At 43.1% G+C, this 14,839-nt stretch overlaps 1 protein-coding gene across 1 annotated transcript; it reads left to right on the top strand.

The window, feature by feature from the left end:
* The first annotated feature begins 511 nt into the window (after window positions 1-511).
* Window positions 512-10,487, top strand: LOC109261394 (DLA class II histocompatibility antigen, DR-1 beta chain). Its single transcript, XM_053905161.1, has 6 exons — window positions 512-680; window positions 5,534-5,803; window positions 8,554-8,835; window positions 9,254-9,364; window positions 9,818-9,841; window positions 10,142-10,487. The coding sequence occupies exons 1-6, from the start codon at window positions 581-583 to the stop codon at window positions 10,153-10,155; spliced, it is 801 nt and encodes a 266-aa protein (XP_053761136.1). The 5' UTR covers window positions 512-580; the 3' UTR covers window positions 10,156-10,487.
* Window positions 10,488-14,839: the final 4,352 nt, after the last annotated feature.

The raw sequence follows: 14,839 nt of genomic DNA on the forward strand, positions 1-14,839 counted from the left end.
ATCACACCACTTTCCATTATCCAAGTAGCAGAAAGACTGCTGTGCCTTCATTTCAGGGTGAAGGTTAAGTAATTTCTCCAAATCTACACTACTGATGGGTGCAATAAGGTCCAGATAAAAGGTTTCTTCATTTGCAATCATCGTCCCTCCACTCCCTCAGCTCCTAAAATCACTCAGACATACTTCAAACAACTCTGTCTTCACTGGAGAGACATGAATACTCCTAAAAGACTCAAACTTTTGTTTACATAACTGCCCTGCATAGAGCTGGCTTAAAATAGGGGCCCAATCAAATGTTTTACATACATTGGATGAAACCTTTCAAGTACTAGATTAAAATAATCCTTTCAATGAAGGAAGTCAGAGTTTCAGAAGAGGCTCTTAATACTGAATCTCTGACCGGCAACTGATGATGCAGTATATCTGTGATGCTGATTGGTTCTCAAACCTAGATTACCCAATCCAGGAGCAGAGAAACAAATTCCTTGGTTGGTATTATTTGGGAGGTGCCTAAAGGAGGGTCTTAGTTCTCACTGAGACTTGCCTGTTCCCTTGTCCCCTGTCCTCTCTGTTCTCCAGCATGGTGTGCCTGTGTTTCCTGGGAGGCTCCTGGATGACAGCTCTGATGTTGATATTGATGGTGCTGAGCCCTCCCCTGGCTTGGGCCAGGGACACCCCACGTAAGTGCACTCCTTGGGTGGTGAGCTATTGTGGAGTGGGGGGAAAGAAAGAAATCAGTTTTGCCACTGTGTCCACGCCATGTGCCTTAGAAAATTGTGACATTTTCTTTAATGATGGCCCACCTTTATCATATAGATCCCCAATTCTATCCAAAACAAAAGGGGGCCGAATGCTTGCCCTCTCTATAAGAGCTGTGTAAGGGGCCTCCACATATAGAGGCCATTTCTTCTCAACTCTTCCCCAGTCAAAACTCTCCAGGTTTGAGTTTAATTCCCTCAGGGTCTTGAGAAGACTCAGAAATAATGATTTCAAATTAATTCCCATCAAGCAGTTCCCTTTATAATGTTGAGTTATGCTAGAAAATAAGAAAGTTTCTCAGAAAATTGGACAGAGAGTCAAAAGGAATTAGAAAGGTGTCTCCTAGAAGACCCTGTATTATGTCTTCACAGGATTAGTTATGTTGGTGCCTCTCTGTAATATGCGAGGCTGTATCAAGGGTTCTCTCCCATTATCTCCTTTCCTTTCTCCTGCACCTCAAAGTTTACAAGGCCTTTATCCCTGGACTGAAGGTTCTCTGACCAAAGTTGGGGCTAGTTTTATCTCTATTTCTCACCCTGGAGGTACAGCAGAGATCCTTAGTACTTGAAATGACATTTTAGATGAGAAGCACGTATGGGATGTTCTTTGGAGTCTTAAAGAACTTAAGATATCTTCTGAGAACATGGCACAAGTTAATTTTTCATTATGAATCTATGTTGAACATTTCTATGGTGTCTGTTTCTCCTGCATCTTTCTGTTCTGTGGCCTGAGCCCACAGGAAGGGATTCAACTAGTATAGGATAAATTATATGCAATTATGGCTTTGTAAGCCAAAAATAGTCAACATCAGGAATTTCATATGGTTCCAACTATCTACCCTGAGCAGAGTACAGAGAGCATGAAGGTGTTTACATTTCGTAGGACTGAAAGCCAAAATGCGAGTCAAGGGAATATATTGGCTCACTGAGGTGATGTCCCCAGATGGCATAGGTTTATTCCTCATGTTTTCTGTTTTTCCTTAATAGCCATGTTGGGTTGTTTCCACTTCCAGTTCCTATTCTTTCCCGAGCCATGTTGTCACCATTACTGTGAATCCCCCGTGTATGCAGAGACCTCAGCACTATCACAGATCTACAGGATGAGCTGAAACTTAATGAGATTTTTCTTAAAATCACCTTTTCCTTACCTGTGATATTTTTTCCAACAGTAGATGGAGAAGGAGGTAGTTTGTGTGAATTTCTCACGGGAAGTGGAGGGGATATAATGTATCATCAGAGTAAAAGAATGTTGGACCTGAGCCCCTTCTTGCTTTCCAGGATCCTCACAATGACTGATTCTCAGAGCCCTGTGGTCATCCATTGTATCACAGACATTTCTCTGAGCAGCTATGATGTACTAGGCTCTGTTCTGGGCTCAGTGAATTCTATTTGAATAGGCTAAAGATCATTACCATCATGGATTTTATGTAATGACAGAGGAGAAAGCCCGATAAACATTTAACAATAACAACAAAAATTCTGACAACAATAAGTACGCTGAAAAATAATACACATGGTTTGTGAAACAGAGAGAATTGGATGCACCTGACTTCAGTTCAAGTGTGTAGGGAGCTCTAGCTGAGGAAGTGACATTGAGTTGAGATATGACTGGTGACAGAAGCCAGCCAAATGAAGGATGTACAGGACAAGAGTTGTAGGGGGAGAAAATAGGATAAAGGTCAAGTGCGGGAAGATGTTTGCTGAGTGCAATGGACAGAAGGAAGGCTGGAGAAGCTGGAGTGTAGGGAGCAAGTTGGGGAGTGCTCTCAGTCACCACTACCATGTTTCCATCACTCAGGGAATGCCCCGTGTGACCCCATCATCAGTGCTCAGTATTTTCGGATCAGCACCTTTGACTTATTTGTTTGTTTGATTGTTTAAGATTATAGGTATACATTTAGCCAGAGAATATCTTTTAAAGTTATTATTTACCTTCCATTTGGTTAGCATACAGCGTAATGTTAGTTTCAGATGTACAGTGTAGTGATTCCGCACTTCTATACGCTACCTGGTGCTCATCTCGGGTGTACATCTTATTCCTTGGACTTATTTAGATAAACTTTTACATACATTGAAGTGTCATATAATATTTTCTCATTCATCACATGACAGTTTTCATGTCTTCAACTGGTAGTTCATTTGCAAACTCGGATGTAGCCCAAAGTCTTGCTAGGCAGTTTTTCAGGTTGGTTTATTAAACATTAGCTTTGTCATAACACAAGCCATTAACTTATTTCAGAAGATGTGGATTCATAGGCCTCTGTAAACTGCATCAAGAACAGAGTTTAAAAATTTTTTATACTTGATCTTCATGGGATGAGAAAATTCCTTGTTCAAAGATTGCAACATAGATGTCATACTTGGTGGTGGGGCAGGGGGAGAATTAGAAGCCAAAGCTTTAATTTTTATAAGAATTTGAGGAGTACAGTATGTGGAACAATTATACAGGGACAATTAACTTCCAGGTTTCTCCCAGTCCAGCTTACGTCTCATGAACGAAGCCCATTGATACAAAGTGGTTTTGAACCAAATAAAATATGTATCTGGTTATCCATATTATCTTTTTTGAAAACTAATGCACAAGTAAAATATTTGTCCGTTCCAGGCATCCTGGATTTTGGCTTTTTCCAGTGTCTGCCCACTTTGATTTGGGTAAGCCTGAAGCATTAGCACACCCAAGAGCAATCATCTTTTGGTTGGAATTCATAGTAACTTTTCATACTCTCTTGTTAGGCAGTATGAATTTTTTTTTCAGAATCTGGTCTCAGTGAAGAGCCATTTTTTCCAGAAAAATAAATTTGTTCAGTATCAAAGATTTTTTTTTTTTACCAGATATAATATTGGCAAAGTTTTCAGTGTAATTCTCAGCTGACATAGAATTAACATTGGCTTTTTTACCACAGATTTTTCAAGTGGTGTAACAGTGGTTCTCATATGGGGACTTCAAGGGACATTTGGCAATGTCTGGAGCCATTTTTGGTAGTCACTTGGGGCTTTTTTCTGACATCTGCTAGGTAGAGGCTAATGATGCTAGTAAACAATCTACAACGTACAGAACAGGCTTCCCACAAAAAATATCTCGTCCAAGATGTCAAGAGTACTGATGTTGGAAACACTGGTTTATACTCTGCTGCTTCTAAAACCTCTAGACTTACCCTTTATACACACACTTACCTTCCAATTCAGGTCTTTGTGGTGTAGTTTAGCTTATTTTATTACAAAAAATAATAAGATCAACAGTTCATAGATTGAACACTTTCTCGTTGAGTCCACTCAGTCAATGCAAGCTCGAGATCTTCATCTTTTATTCTTTGCCTTATGCAATGTTTTATAAGATTTCATGATTTCTTGATCATCAGCATCTCTGTTAACTTTCAACAGCTTGCCTTATGAGTCATCAATTGTGACTGTCACAAGTATTTTTCTGTAAAATGTATCAAACTTGTGCAGTAATGCTACATTCTGTTCTGTTGATAATGTCAAAAGCTCCTTTTATTTGTCTCATATTTAAAGGCACAGGTATTTTTAAACTATTTTTAAAATGTTCATGTCAATTCCACTTGAATAAAAAATTTTTCTTAGTTCAATTAAACAGAAAATAAAACATCAAAATATATACATACATGTATGTATATGTGTCATGTATGTATATGTGTGTATATATGTATGTATATGCATGTATGTACATATATTATGATGTGTGTGTGTTTATATATTGAAACTCCAGAAGCCCATGTGACTGACTGACCAATAAGAGGTCTGACATGTTTGACCCTTTATCTCATCAGGTTAGATTTGGCAAAAGAGTTTGTCATCAAAACTTGTAAAAAGACCTGGTTTCCTAGGTTTCTGGAGTTTGAAAATTCCAGGTAAGGACTTGAGGAACTGTGGTGCAGTCATGGTTTTAATGTCCTTAAAACTCTTCAGTAGTTTCCCATTACGTGTAGTATGAAGTCAAAATCCCAACATCACCTGTAAGGCTTTTACTGCCAGCTCCACGTGATTTCTCCAGTCTAACCTTTTGCCTTCCTTTGTCCCATTGTGCTTCAGTGAACTCCCTTTTTCCATTTCGTTGAGGAAGTTCATCAATTCTTTCAAGATTTTGCACATTGTATTACCTTTCCCTGAATTATCAAACACACACACGCCCACTAGTTCACATCTAGTTACTCTTTCCTGTCACATCCTAAACATCCCCCTTGAGACCACCTGTCTGGCACCCTAAGGAAACAAAGATCGTCCAGTTATCCTCTGCTCTAGAACTGCAGGCTTGTCTTGTGACATTTCTCCCCCCAGGTAAATAAAGCCCTGCCTGGCTGGGTTTTGTCCATCACTTTCCATAAATTTTAACCCGAGAGTGGAGGAGATGTGGGGGTGTTTCCCTTCTCTGGGTTCGCAGGGGCCTGAGCCAGCTCAGCCCAGACCAAGTGTTGGGTGGGGGTGGGGGAGGGGGACGCAGGTGGGACGTGTGTCAGGCCAGGAAAGGGCTGTGGGAGGCGAGGAGGGAGGTGGGTGTCTGCCGGGGGGAGGCGTCCAGGAGGAGGCGGTGAGGGGCAAATCCTCAGGCTGGGAGGTCTGCCTCTGAACCAGAACCCAGTGACCCGGAGAAGCTCCCAGGAGAGGGGTCACCTCCCCGCCTCCCCCCGCCCCCGCCGGCAGAGGAGAGAAGAGCCTTGGGTGCTGGTGGTTTGGGGGTGCGGGTGGAGCCCCGAGGGGTGGCGGCGTCAGTGTCCTCCAGGAGCCCACAGGTGACCGGGGTCGCTCTGTCCCCACAGCACATTTCTCAACCATGTGGAAGTTCGAGTGTCATTTCACCAACGGGACGGAGCGGGTGCGATTCCTGGCCAGATATTTCTATAACCGGGAGGAGTTAGCTCGCTTTGACAACGAAGTGGGGGAGTTCCGGGCGGTGACGGAGCTGGGGCGGCCTGACGCCAAGTACTGGAACGGGCAGAAGGACGTCCTGGAGCAGAAGCGCGCCGAGGTGGACACGTTCTGCAGACACAACTACGGTGTTGGTGAGAGCTTCACGGTGCAGCGGCGAGGTGAGCAGGGCAGGGGGGCTGGGGCGGCCGGGGCTGCGCGTGTGCGACTGTGAGACAGAGACTGGGTCCCAGTGAGCCTACAGGGTGTTGAGCAAGAGCACGTCACGGGGATTCCTGCGAGAGTGCGACGTCGGGGAGTGTGTGCTGTGTCTGTGGGGTGAGGACAGTGTGGTGTGTCCTTGTGTGGCTGTGGGGACCATGTTTTGTGACTGTGGGGAAGGTGTGGTTGTGTCCATGTGTGACTGGGGACAGTGTGGCTGAGTCTCTGTGTGACTGTGAGGACCATATGGTTGTAACTGTGGGGACAGTGTGGTGAGTCCGTGTGTGGCTGTGGGGACCATGTTTTGTGACTGTGGGGAAGGCGTGGTTGTGTCCATGAGTGACTGTGGGGACAGTGTCGTGTTTCCTTGTGTGGCTGTGGGGACAGCGTGGTTGTGTCCTTGTGTGGCTGTGGGGACAGTGTGGTGAGTCCGTGTGTGGCTGTGGGGACAGTGTGGCTGAGTCTCTGTGTGACCATGGGGACAGTGTGGTGAGTCCGTGTGTGACTGTGGGGACAGTGTGGTTGTGTCCCTGTGTGACTCTGTGGAGGGCGTGGTTGTGTCCATGTGTGACTGTGGGGACAGTGTGGCAGGGGTGCCCTGTGAAGTGAGGGGGACAGAGAATGAGTGTGTGGGAAGGGGGGGCAGTGCGTGTGGAGAGAGTGGGTGTGGGGGAGGCAACAGGAGGGGACATCGGGCATCCTTGGTGGCCCCTGAGGCAGAGGTGAGGGGGGCTCAGGAGCTCCAGCTGGAGGGCACACTGGGCAGGTGGTTGGAGACCTGGGGAGGGAAGTGGAGGGTGTCCTGGTTGGGGTGAAGGTGTAGGGGAGGGGAGGGGAGGGGAGGGTTAAGAGATTGGGGAGATGTGAGGAGGCCGGTCACCTTCTGTCCCTGACACTCACCCTTCTTTTTCTAAAGCCCCTGAAATACGTGTGCCTGTGTCTGTATGTCCTACCACTGCAGTGAGAAAAATGGCCAGACTAATTGTTGAAGATTTGGGGGGATTTCTGAGGTCCCTCTGATTTTTCTATTTTTTTTAATGTTAATTTTTGAGAGAGAGATCCAGTAAGACAGAGTGGGAATGGGGGAAGAGCAGAGGGTGAGATAGAAAAAGTGCAAGCAGGGGAGGAGCAGAGAGAGAGAGGGAGATACAAAATCCCAAGGGGGCTCCAGGTTCTGAGCTGTCGCCCAGAGCCTGCCCGGGGACTCGAACCCAGAAACTGCCAGATCATGACCTGAGCCAAGTGGGACCCTTAACTGACTGAGCCACCCAGGCTCCCCAAACCCTCCTGATATTTCTGGGGCTTCTTTTAGGTCTCAACTTCCTGCTCTTTGTTCTCTTAGAGTATGTATTCTTACATTCTTGAAATGATTGTGAAACCAGGTATCTTAATTATAATTTTGTTACTAAATGTATTGATGTTACTGTTTTTATAATGATGAAAGTATTTAAGGAGTTGCATATTATTTCTTTATATAGTTGTAACAATTCACCTCACGTTCCCCTTTGTTAGATCTTTTTTTACCCAATATTGCCAAATACTCGGTTGTAAATTTATATCTTTTTAATTTTTAATTTATATTCCTTTGATTTCTAAAGTTCTTGAACATTTTTTTCATATATCTATTGGCTAATTGTTGTTGCCCATGTAAAAATTACCTATTATCTTGGGGATTCCGGTATTTTTCTCAGTAATTTTAGGCCTTCTCTATGCATAAGATTATTAATGCTTTGTTGATAGTTGATTCAGCATTTTCTCTAGTCTGTGGCTTATATTTGCTTCTGCTTACTACTTTTCATGCTAGGAATTAACTGTGCCTTGAACTCAAATGTCAGCTTTCAAAGGGAAGCAATTATAAAATGATAACAATTCCAATAATAATAATTTTTTATACCGCAAAGAAGAAGGATTGATCACCTGAGTGCAATTATGAGAACTTTTTAAAATCAATGAGTTTCCTCATTCCTTTCCCGATCTTTCAGGACTCACACTGTTTTTGAAATTAAACAAATAGGCTAGAGTATCACCTCTGTCTTTCCTGCTTCCCAGGGGAGAACAATTTCTGGGGTGTTCTCAGGTGTAATTGTAACATTCTCAGGATTTATAGTCTATTTCCCCATCAACCTCAAGCTGTTCTCCAATTTACCCAGACTGCTTTAAATCATATTTTCTCTCTAATTAAACAAGGATAATAAGTAGTTAAAACATACTGAAGGCTAAAATCCAATTATCACTTTACATACTTTAGGTGCATTAATCCTCACAGAACCTTAAGAGGTAAGTGTTACTATCCCCCTTGATAGAGGAGAAAGCTGAGTGCAGAGGAATGTCATCTTTCCCAGGATCAATCACTAGGTAGGAGACTCTGTATTTGAACCCAGGCAGCCTGTTCCAGAAATCATGCTTTTAACTGATACACTGTATGCCTTGCAAAATGTGTAAACACTTCAATTCAAAAAGGAGTAACTGCTTCACACCATGAAAAATAAACCCCACAAATTCCCACAACATGTCTCAAACTTAATGGACCCGTACTGTCAGGATTGAATTCAAGACTCATGAGACTGGCTGGTACTTGGCCACGTGGCCAGCTTTGAGGGAGGCCTGCACGAGATGCAGCCTGGGACCAGAGACCGGAGGCAGGAGGGCAGCCAGCCAGGGAGACTCACTCTGTCGTCCTCACTTAGTCCCGCTACCACTTGTCTTCTAGTTGAGCCGACAGTGACCGTGTTTCCCTCGAAGACGCAGCCCCTGCAGCACCACAACCTCCTGGTCTGCTCCGTGAATGGTTTCTATCCAGGCCACATTGAGGTCAAGTGGTTCCGGAACGGCCAGGAGGAGGAGACTGGGGTCGTGTCCACAGGCCTGATCCGTAATGGAGACTGGACCTTCCAGACCCTGGTGATGCTGGAAACAGTTCCTCAGAGTGGAGAGGTCTACACCTGCCACGTGGAGCATCCAAGTCGCACGAGCCCTATCACCGTGGAATGGAGTGAGAAGCTTTCCGATCCCATAAGTTCCTCACCCAGCAGGGAGGGGACTTTGCTTTGCCTTTTGTGCTTCTGGCACATCCTCCATTGTATAGGGACCTTCTGGGCAGGAGGGGAATACAATCTTGGCTCTGCCTTTTATTAGCTCGGTCACCCTGCACAAGTTACTTGAACTTCAAGGAGCTCCTCATCCATAGATATTGAAGTAGTGGATTTGTCAAAGTTGTGATATTTAAAAAGTTCAATACCTAAACCTTGTATCTATGAAATGGGATTTAAATTTTTCCCCCCAGAAATTGCCACTTACTCTATTTCTTCCAGGGCAGGCTTCATTCCTCATTCTCAAAGTTCTCAATCCAGAGTCTCCAGCAGGGGAGTTGGATTTGGGGTAAAAATCACTAAAGCTGCTTCTTCTCTCAGGGGCTCAGTCTGAATCTGCACAGAGCAAGATGCTGAGTGGAATCGGGGGCTTTGTTCTGGGTCTGCTCTTCCTGGTGGTGGGGCTGTTCATCTACTTCCGGAATCAGAAAGGTAAGGCACCTGTTGGTAGCTGGGCCTCCCTATAGACCTTGTGGGAGAGAAATACAGCTTTGATCGCATAAACTCCCTGTGGACCAGTGGCCTTGTAGGATGCCTTTCCTTCCCCATGTGACCTCAGATTTCCTAGATATCCAGAAAGCAAGGGTCCATGGTTACTGTGCTTCAGCATAAGAGGTTATGGGTTATAGAGATAAGAAAGAAGTTAACAAGATGGATATCTTGGGTTGGGGTCCTGGGCCAAATCAGGAAGAGCTATGAAAGCTAATGAAGCCACAACAGATTTGTGTGACAGAAACTTCACAGGCCACATCTCTCCCTTTCTGATCCCGCTGGCATCATGCAATGTGGGTTGTGGTGTTAGGTGGGTCTGGGGTTGGGACCTTGTATGTGGGGACAGATTTACCTGTGTCTCTGTTAATGTATGTTTTCCCTTTTCTTTCCCAGGACACTCTGGACTTCAGCCAACAGGTAATGCTCTTTGACCCTCTTTAGAGATAGAGTTGATTATCCTGGAACAGATGGTGGAGGTGAAAAGACAGAAACAATGTCAAAGACTTTGGATCTGACTTCTGCTCAGGCAGTTAACTGAAGCTTCTTCTCTCCACTTACTAAAAGGCCTGCACTGCAAATAGCTTTAGATCAGGATACTTAAGAAAGAATATGTTCTTTTTCTTACTGTGGTGCTTTAACACGAGCCCCTGGGAGAGGGGAGAGGAAGCTGCTTGTGAAGGTGGGTCTGGGAACAACACTCTGCTCTGTCTTCTGCAGGACTCCTCAGCTGAAGTGGAGATGCTGACACTCCAGGAAGAACCTTCTTTTCAGGCTTCCTCACACAGTGAAAACGTTTCCTGTTTGGCCGAATTCTTCCACAAACACAGTGTTTTCTCAGGATTTGGTTTGCCCTGGGTTCAGTGACCCTGCAGAACCTGTCCTCCCTGATGGCTCCCTCCACCCTGTCCTTGACCTGGAAGCCCCAGTACTGACTGCAGTTCCTTATCTTCATTCTCTCCCAGCTCCCTGTGTATTCAGCCCTTAATGCCTCCTTTACATTGGAACTCACCTCTGTTCATGTGTCTTTATCAGCTTTTCTCAAATAAACATGGAGTGACAATCATCCGTTTCATATAGTTTCAAGGAAAAGAAGTAGCGAAAAAAAGGGAGAAAGGGAGGATTGCAACAAATTACAATATTGGTTTTTATTTATATTCCAGAATTTGGGTCAGATGTGGATCTGGAAGGTATCTTTGTATCATGTCCTTTTATACTTGGTCTTTTTCCATTCTGTAATTAGGCGTATTTTCAGGAGCTAGGAAATGGAGCTTCATGGCCCATATGATGCTGGTGTCCTACACCTGTGTGTTCTCAAAGACAAACACAGAAGTCCCTTTGCACAAGAGAGGGGAAAAAAATATCAGAAATCCACTAACTTATAATGATATGACACCCACAAAATTTTTGTACTCACTTTGTTTCCTTTCCCAGATTTTTTATTTTACTTTTCATATTTTTATTTCATTTTATTTTTAAGTAGGCTCCACGGCCAATGTGGAGCTCAAACTCATGACCCTGAGATCAGGAGTCGAATGCTCCACTGACTGAGACAGCCAGGTGCCCCTTTCCTTGATTTTTCATATTAAAGTCTCTAAACCTATGGAAACCCCTTTCATTAGCCTGACGGTGGGCTGTATCTACACTTCCATCACTTTCTGTGTCTCAGATAAACATCAGTGGCATGCTGACACTTTGGCTTAAGACACATCCTTCCCCATCCTTCCCCTTAGACCATCAGGACCAAGCTACAACTCTAGTGGGAAGAGGTATGTCTGAGGCCTTCCAGATTGTAAGCAAATGTATCGTCTGTACGGGAACATCCTGTATGGATCTCATCTTAGAAATCCAAGGCAATGCTGGGAAACAAAGAAGGAAATTATGAATACTCTAATGTGCATACAAACAGTGAAATACTATGTAGCTAGAAAAAAAAACAAAACCTTGCTTACAATAATCTCCACTTCTGTACAGGTAAGGAGAGTTTGTACAACACACAACATTTTGTGTAATAGGATCAAGGAAGAGAATAGGAATACATAGCTATATCAATTCAATTTATCTGCATCCATCTATCATTATCTCTTTCTCCATCATCTATTAAATCTATTTACTTTTTTATATATGACAATGAAAGGACTTTTAAAAAATGTTTGCCTCTTGGGCACGAGGGAATAGATTGAAGGGAATAGGAATGAAAACTGAACTTTTCTGAAAGTGTCTTATTTGATAGTTTTTTAATTTCAAAAATTTCTTTTAGAGTGAGCCTTTAGTGAGGACCAGGGGATCAGAGAGAGAGAGAGAGAGAGAGAGAGAATCTTAACAGGCTCACGTGAAGCCTGATGCAGGGTTCAAACTCATGAACCATGAGTACATGACCCGGGTGGAAATCGAGAGACGGAGGCTTAACCGACTGGGTTAAATTGAACCCAATTTAATGAAAGAAATGTGACAGAGAGTGTATGAGGGGAACAAACTAGACAAGGAAACCAAATATTTGTGTCTCTTGCATAAAACAATGTGGAATCATAATTATAAATCAATATATAGTTAAATTTCATAGACTTCAGTAATATAAAAGAGTTAGAAAGGTTTCAGAGAAATGCAATGAAATTGTTTAAGTAGATGATGAGTTCTGTTATCATAGTCTGTCTGAAGGGTCAGTGTCAAATGTAAATTAAACCTAAAGAGCAGACAACAGATTCAGAAGTTTATTTCAAGGTAATAGAAACTCAGACACAATTTCTCCACGATCAGAGACAGCTATAAATTTCAAGCCAACTCAAAGTTTATGTATATTTCAGTCATATATTGTGCACTATTTGTGTGAAACAGGTTATCATTGCCTGGGAAGTTAATAACTAACAGTAACGTATGCAATATTTATATGGTTGGGATAAGTTCTGTTGATCCCAGGGTTGCAACTTTACTTTCGTTTTGTTCCCTAAGATGAAGAAGTGAATTGTCTCATTTTATCTGAGACCTATGGTGTGACATTATAATATAAAATTAAAATGTAAGGCAGGAGTATTTCAGTGGAGATGCTTTGTGTTGCTAATGGCAAAACCCAATCTAATTGACCTTATTTTTCTTTAACTACTTGTCTCACAGAGCAGATAGACCCAAGGTACTTCATCTCCAGACTGGTCAATTCATCAGGCCAGTGGTGTCACAAGTGATTCTGGGACTTGTGCCTCATCTCCTTTCGCACACCACTTGTCAGTGTTCCTGAAATGGTAGTAGGATGCCTGCAGCAGCTTTACGCTTCATTGTATCTCATAATTTCCAAAGGCAGGAAAAGGGAACTGCTCTTGTATGCTTTTACAAGGGTGACCTATACCTTTTTCAGGTGTCCCCAGTAGACCTACTTCCCACATGTTGAGAGGACCACAGGATTACGGTGATACGCTCAGACAAATCATGCTTCATCCTTTTGGGGATGGGCTAGCCTCACCTGATGCGTTGGAAAGATGGGAGCAAATAATTTTCTTTGGAAAGAAAGAAATATTAGATGGGATAGATGAGAACAATTTCAGGCAGGTAAACTATAGTATCTGGTACTATCAGAATGTTACTATTGTTTTAAAAAGACTTTTTAATGTTTATTTATTTTTGAGAGAAAGAGACAGAGCGTAAGCAGGAGAGGGTCGGAGAGAGAGGGAGACACAGAATTGGAAGCAGGTTCCAGGCTCAGAACTGTCACAACAGAGTCCCCGAAGAGGGGCTCAAACTCAGGAGTGGTGAGATCATGACCTGAGCTGAAGTCAGATGTTTAATCAACTGAGCCTCCCAGGCATCCCTAGAGTGTTAGTATTTTAAAGTATCTCCTCATAAAGGATGATACATTGTTGAGGGGAAGCATCAGTTTGTGATTTTTTTTAACAGGGAGTATTAAATGGCAGCTATAAACCCAATTACAATTAAAAACAGCAACTGAGGAAGAGGATTATTTGTTTGCTCTTAGAAATTAACATGCCGAGACTTAATTTTGTAAGGAAAAATATATTTTCCAGAAAATTTTCAAAGATAATGGAGAAGGGATGCTAGTGTCCCTTCGCTTCTCCATTGAATCCTCGGCTATAAATGTGTGCCTGTGGTATGAACAGAAATACTGTGCTGTGCTGTTCCTGGAAAGCTGTACCATAAAAGGCCAGGCTGTAGAAGGCCGTGTCTTCGTTTACTTTGTTTTGAGGAGCATGCCATGAAGGTCATGCCTTAGTTTCCTTGAAGGCTGTGCCGTTTTTAACCCATGGAAAACACTAGAAATGTTTTACAAGGGGGAATTACCCAATTCTGTAATTTAAGTAGTTACTAGAGGACATTGACAGAAAAGAGTAAACATAGAAATCCATCATGATCTAAGCGACATTGTGACACATATTGTCTTTACATCCAACTTTCATAGGAAACGGTCCCTGGATGGGTTTTACTTCAATCGGGTACTGATTTCAGCAGGCTTCTAGTGGAGGTCTCGTGGCCAGAAGTGGCTAAACCAGGGATATGGAGGGGATCACATTAGACCAATAAGGAGGAACCCTCACACAGGAGTCATAAGATTGGGAGCTGTGCTAGTTTCTTAGGTGGCTGTCCCATGCCCAAGAAAGACAACGTTGTATGAAGACAGGAATAAAGAGAGGGCATCAAGTTCCTGGGTCTTAATACCATTCTGGCCAGGGTACGTACTTCCAGCTGAAAGGCAGGCTTTCTTCTCTCTGGAGAGTAGCCATTGGCTAGAGGATTGTAGACTGAGAAATAGACATGAAAGTGTTCCAATAAGAGCCCAGTCCTTGAAAAGCCCCTGAAATGAGAGTAAAGGAAGAAAAGAGAAAGTACTCACCAAGTTTGAACCAAGGCTCGGAGTACAGGTGAAAAGATTCAGTAAGCCTCACATAAGAGTGCCAATATGATGGGGTTCTTGAGCAAATGGCAAGAGCAAATTCTTGAGACATCTTTGGTGCAAAAGAGTGATTTTATTAAAGGACAGAGACAGGACTTGTGGACAAAAAGAGCTGCACTGAGGTTGTGAGGAGTGACTGATTATATGTTTTTAAGTTAGTGGGGTCTAGGGATAGTGTAAGTCTCTAAGGAATTTGGAAGCAAGGCTTTCAGGACCTTGAGGGCCTAGCTGCTGTGAAGATAAGTTTACTTTTAGGTAAACAAAAAACATCAAGGAAGTAAGGCGGCCCTGAGTTCCTGGAGCAAGGTCACACTTTGCATGTTTCAGATGTCTATCGGTGGGCAGCAAACTGTAAGGAGATTTCATTTAAGCAAAATTTCTCTGGCCTTTGTTTCCCTCATCACTATCAACAGTAAACAAATTGTAGAAAGAGCTCAAATGTCCATCAACTGATGAATGGATAAAGAAAAAGTGGTATATATGCATATATATAATGGAATATTACTCAGCAATAAAAATGA

This window comes from Panthera pardus, unplaced genomic scaffold (genome assembly GCF_024362965.1).
Source record: "Panthera pardus isolate Hobbes unplaced genomic scaffold, ASM2436296v1 HiC_scaffold_17, whole genome shotgun sequence".
NCBI classification, from domain to species: Eukaryota; Metazoa; Chordata; class Mammalia; order Carnivora; family Felidae; genus Panthera; species Panthera pardus.

Coding starts and splice junctions, on each gene's coding strand:
- LOC109261394 (XM_053905161.1), top strand. CDS start 581: ATGGTGTGCCTGTGTTTCCTGGGAGGCTCCTGGATGACAGCTCTGATG. Junction 8,836..9,253: donor CCCTATCACCGTGGAATGGA/GTGAGAAGCTTT, acceptor TTCTTCTCTCAG/GGGCTCAGTCTGAATCTGCA. Junction 9,365..9,817: donor CTACTTCCGGAATCAGAAAG/GTAAGGCACCTG, acceptor TTTCTTTCCCAG/GACACTCTGGACTTCAGCCA.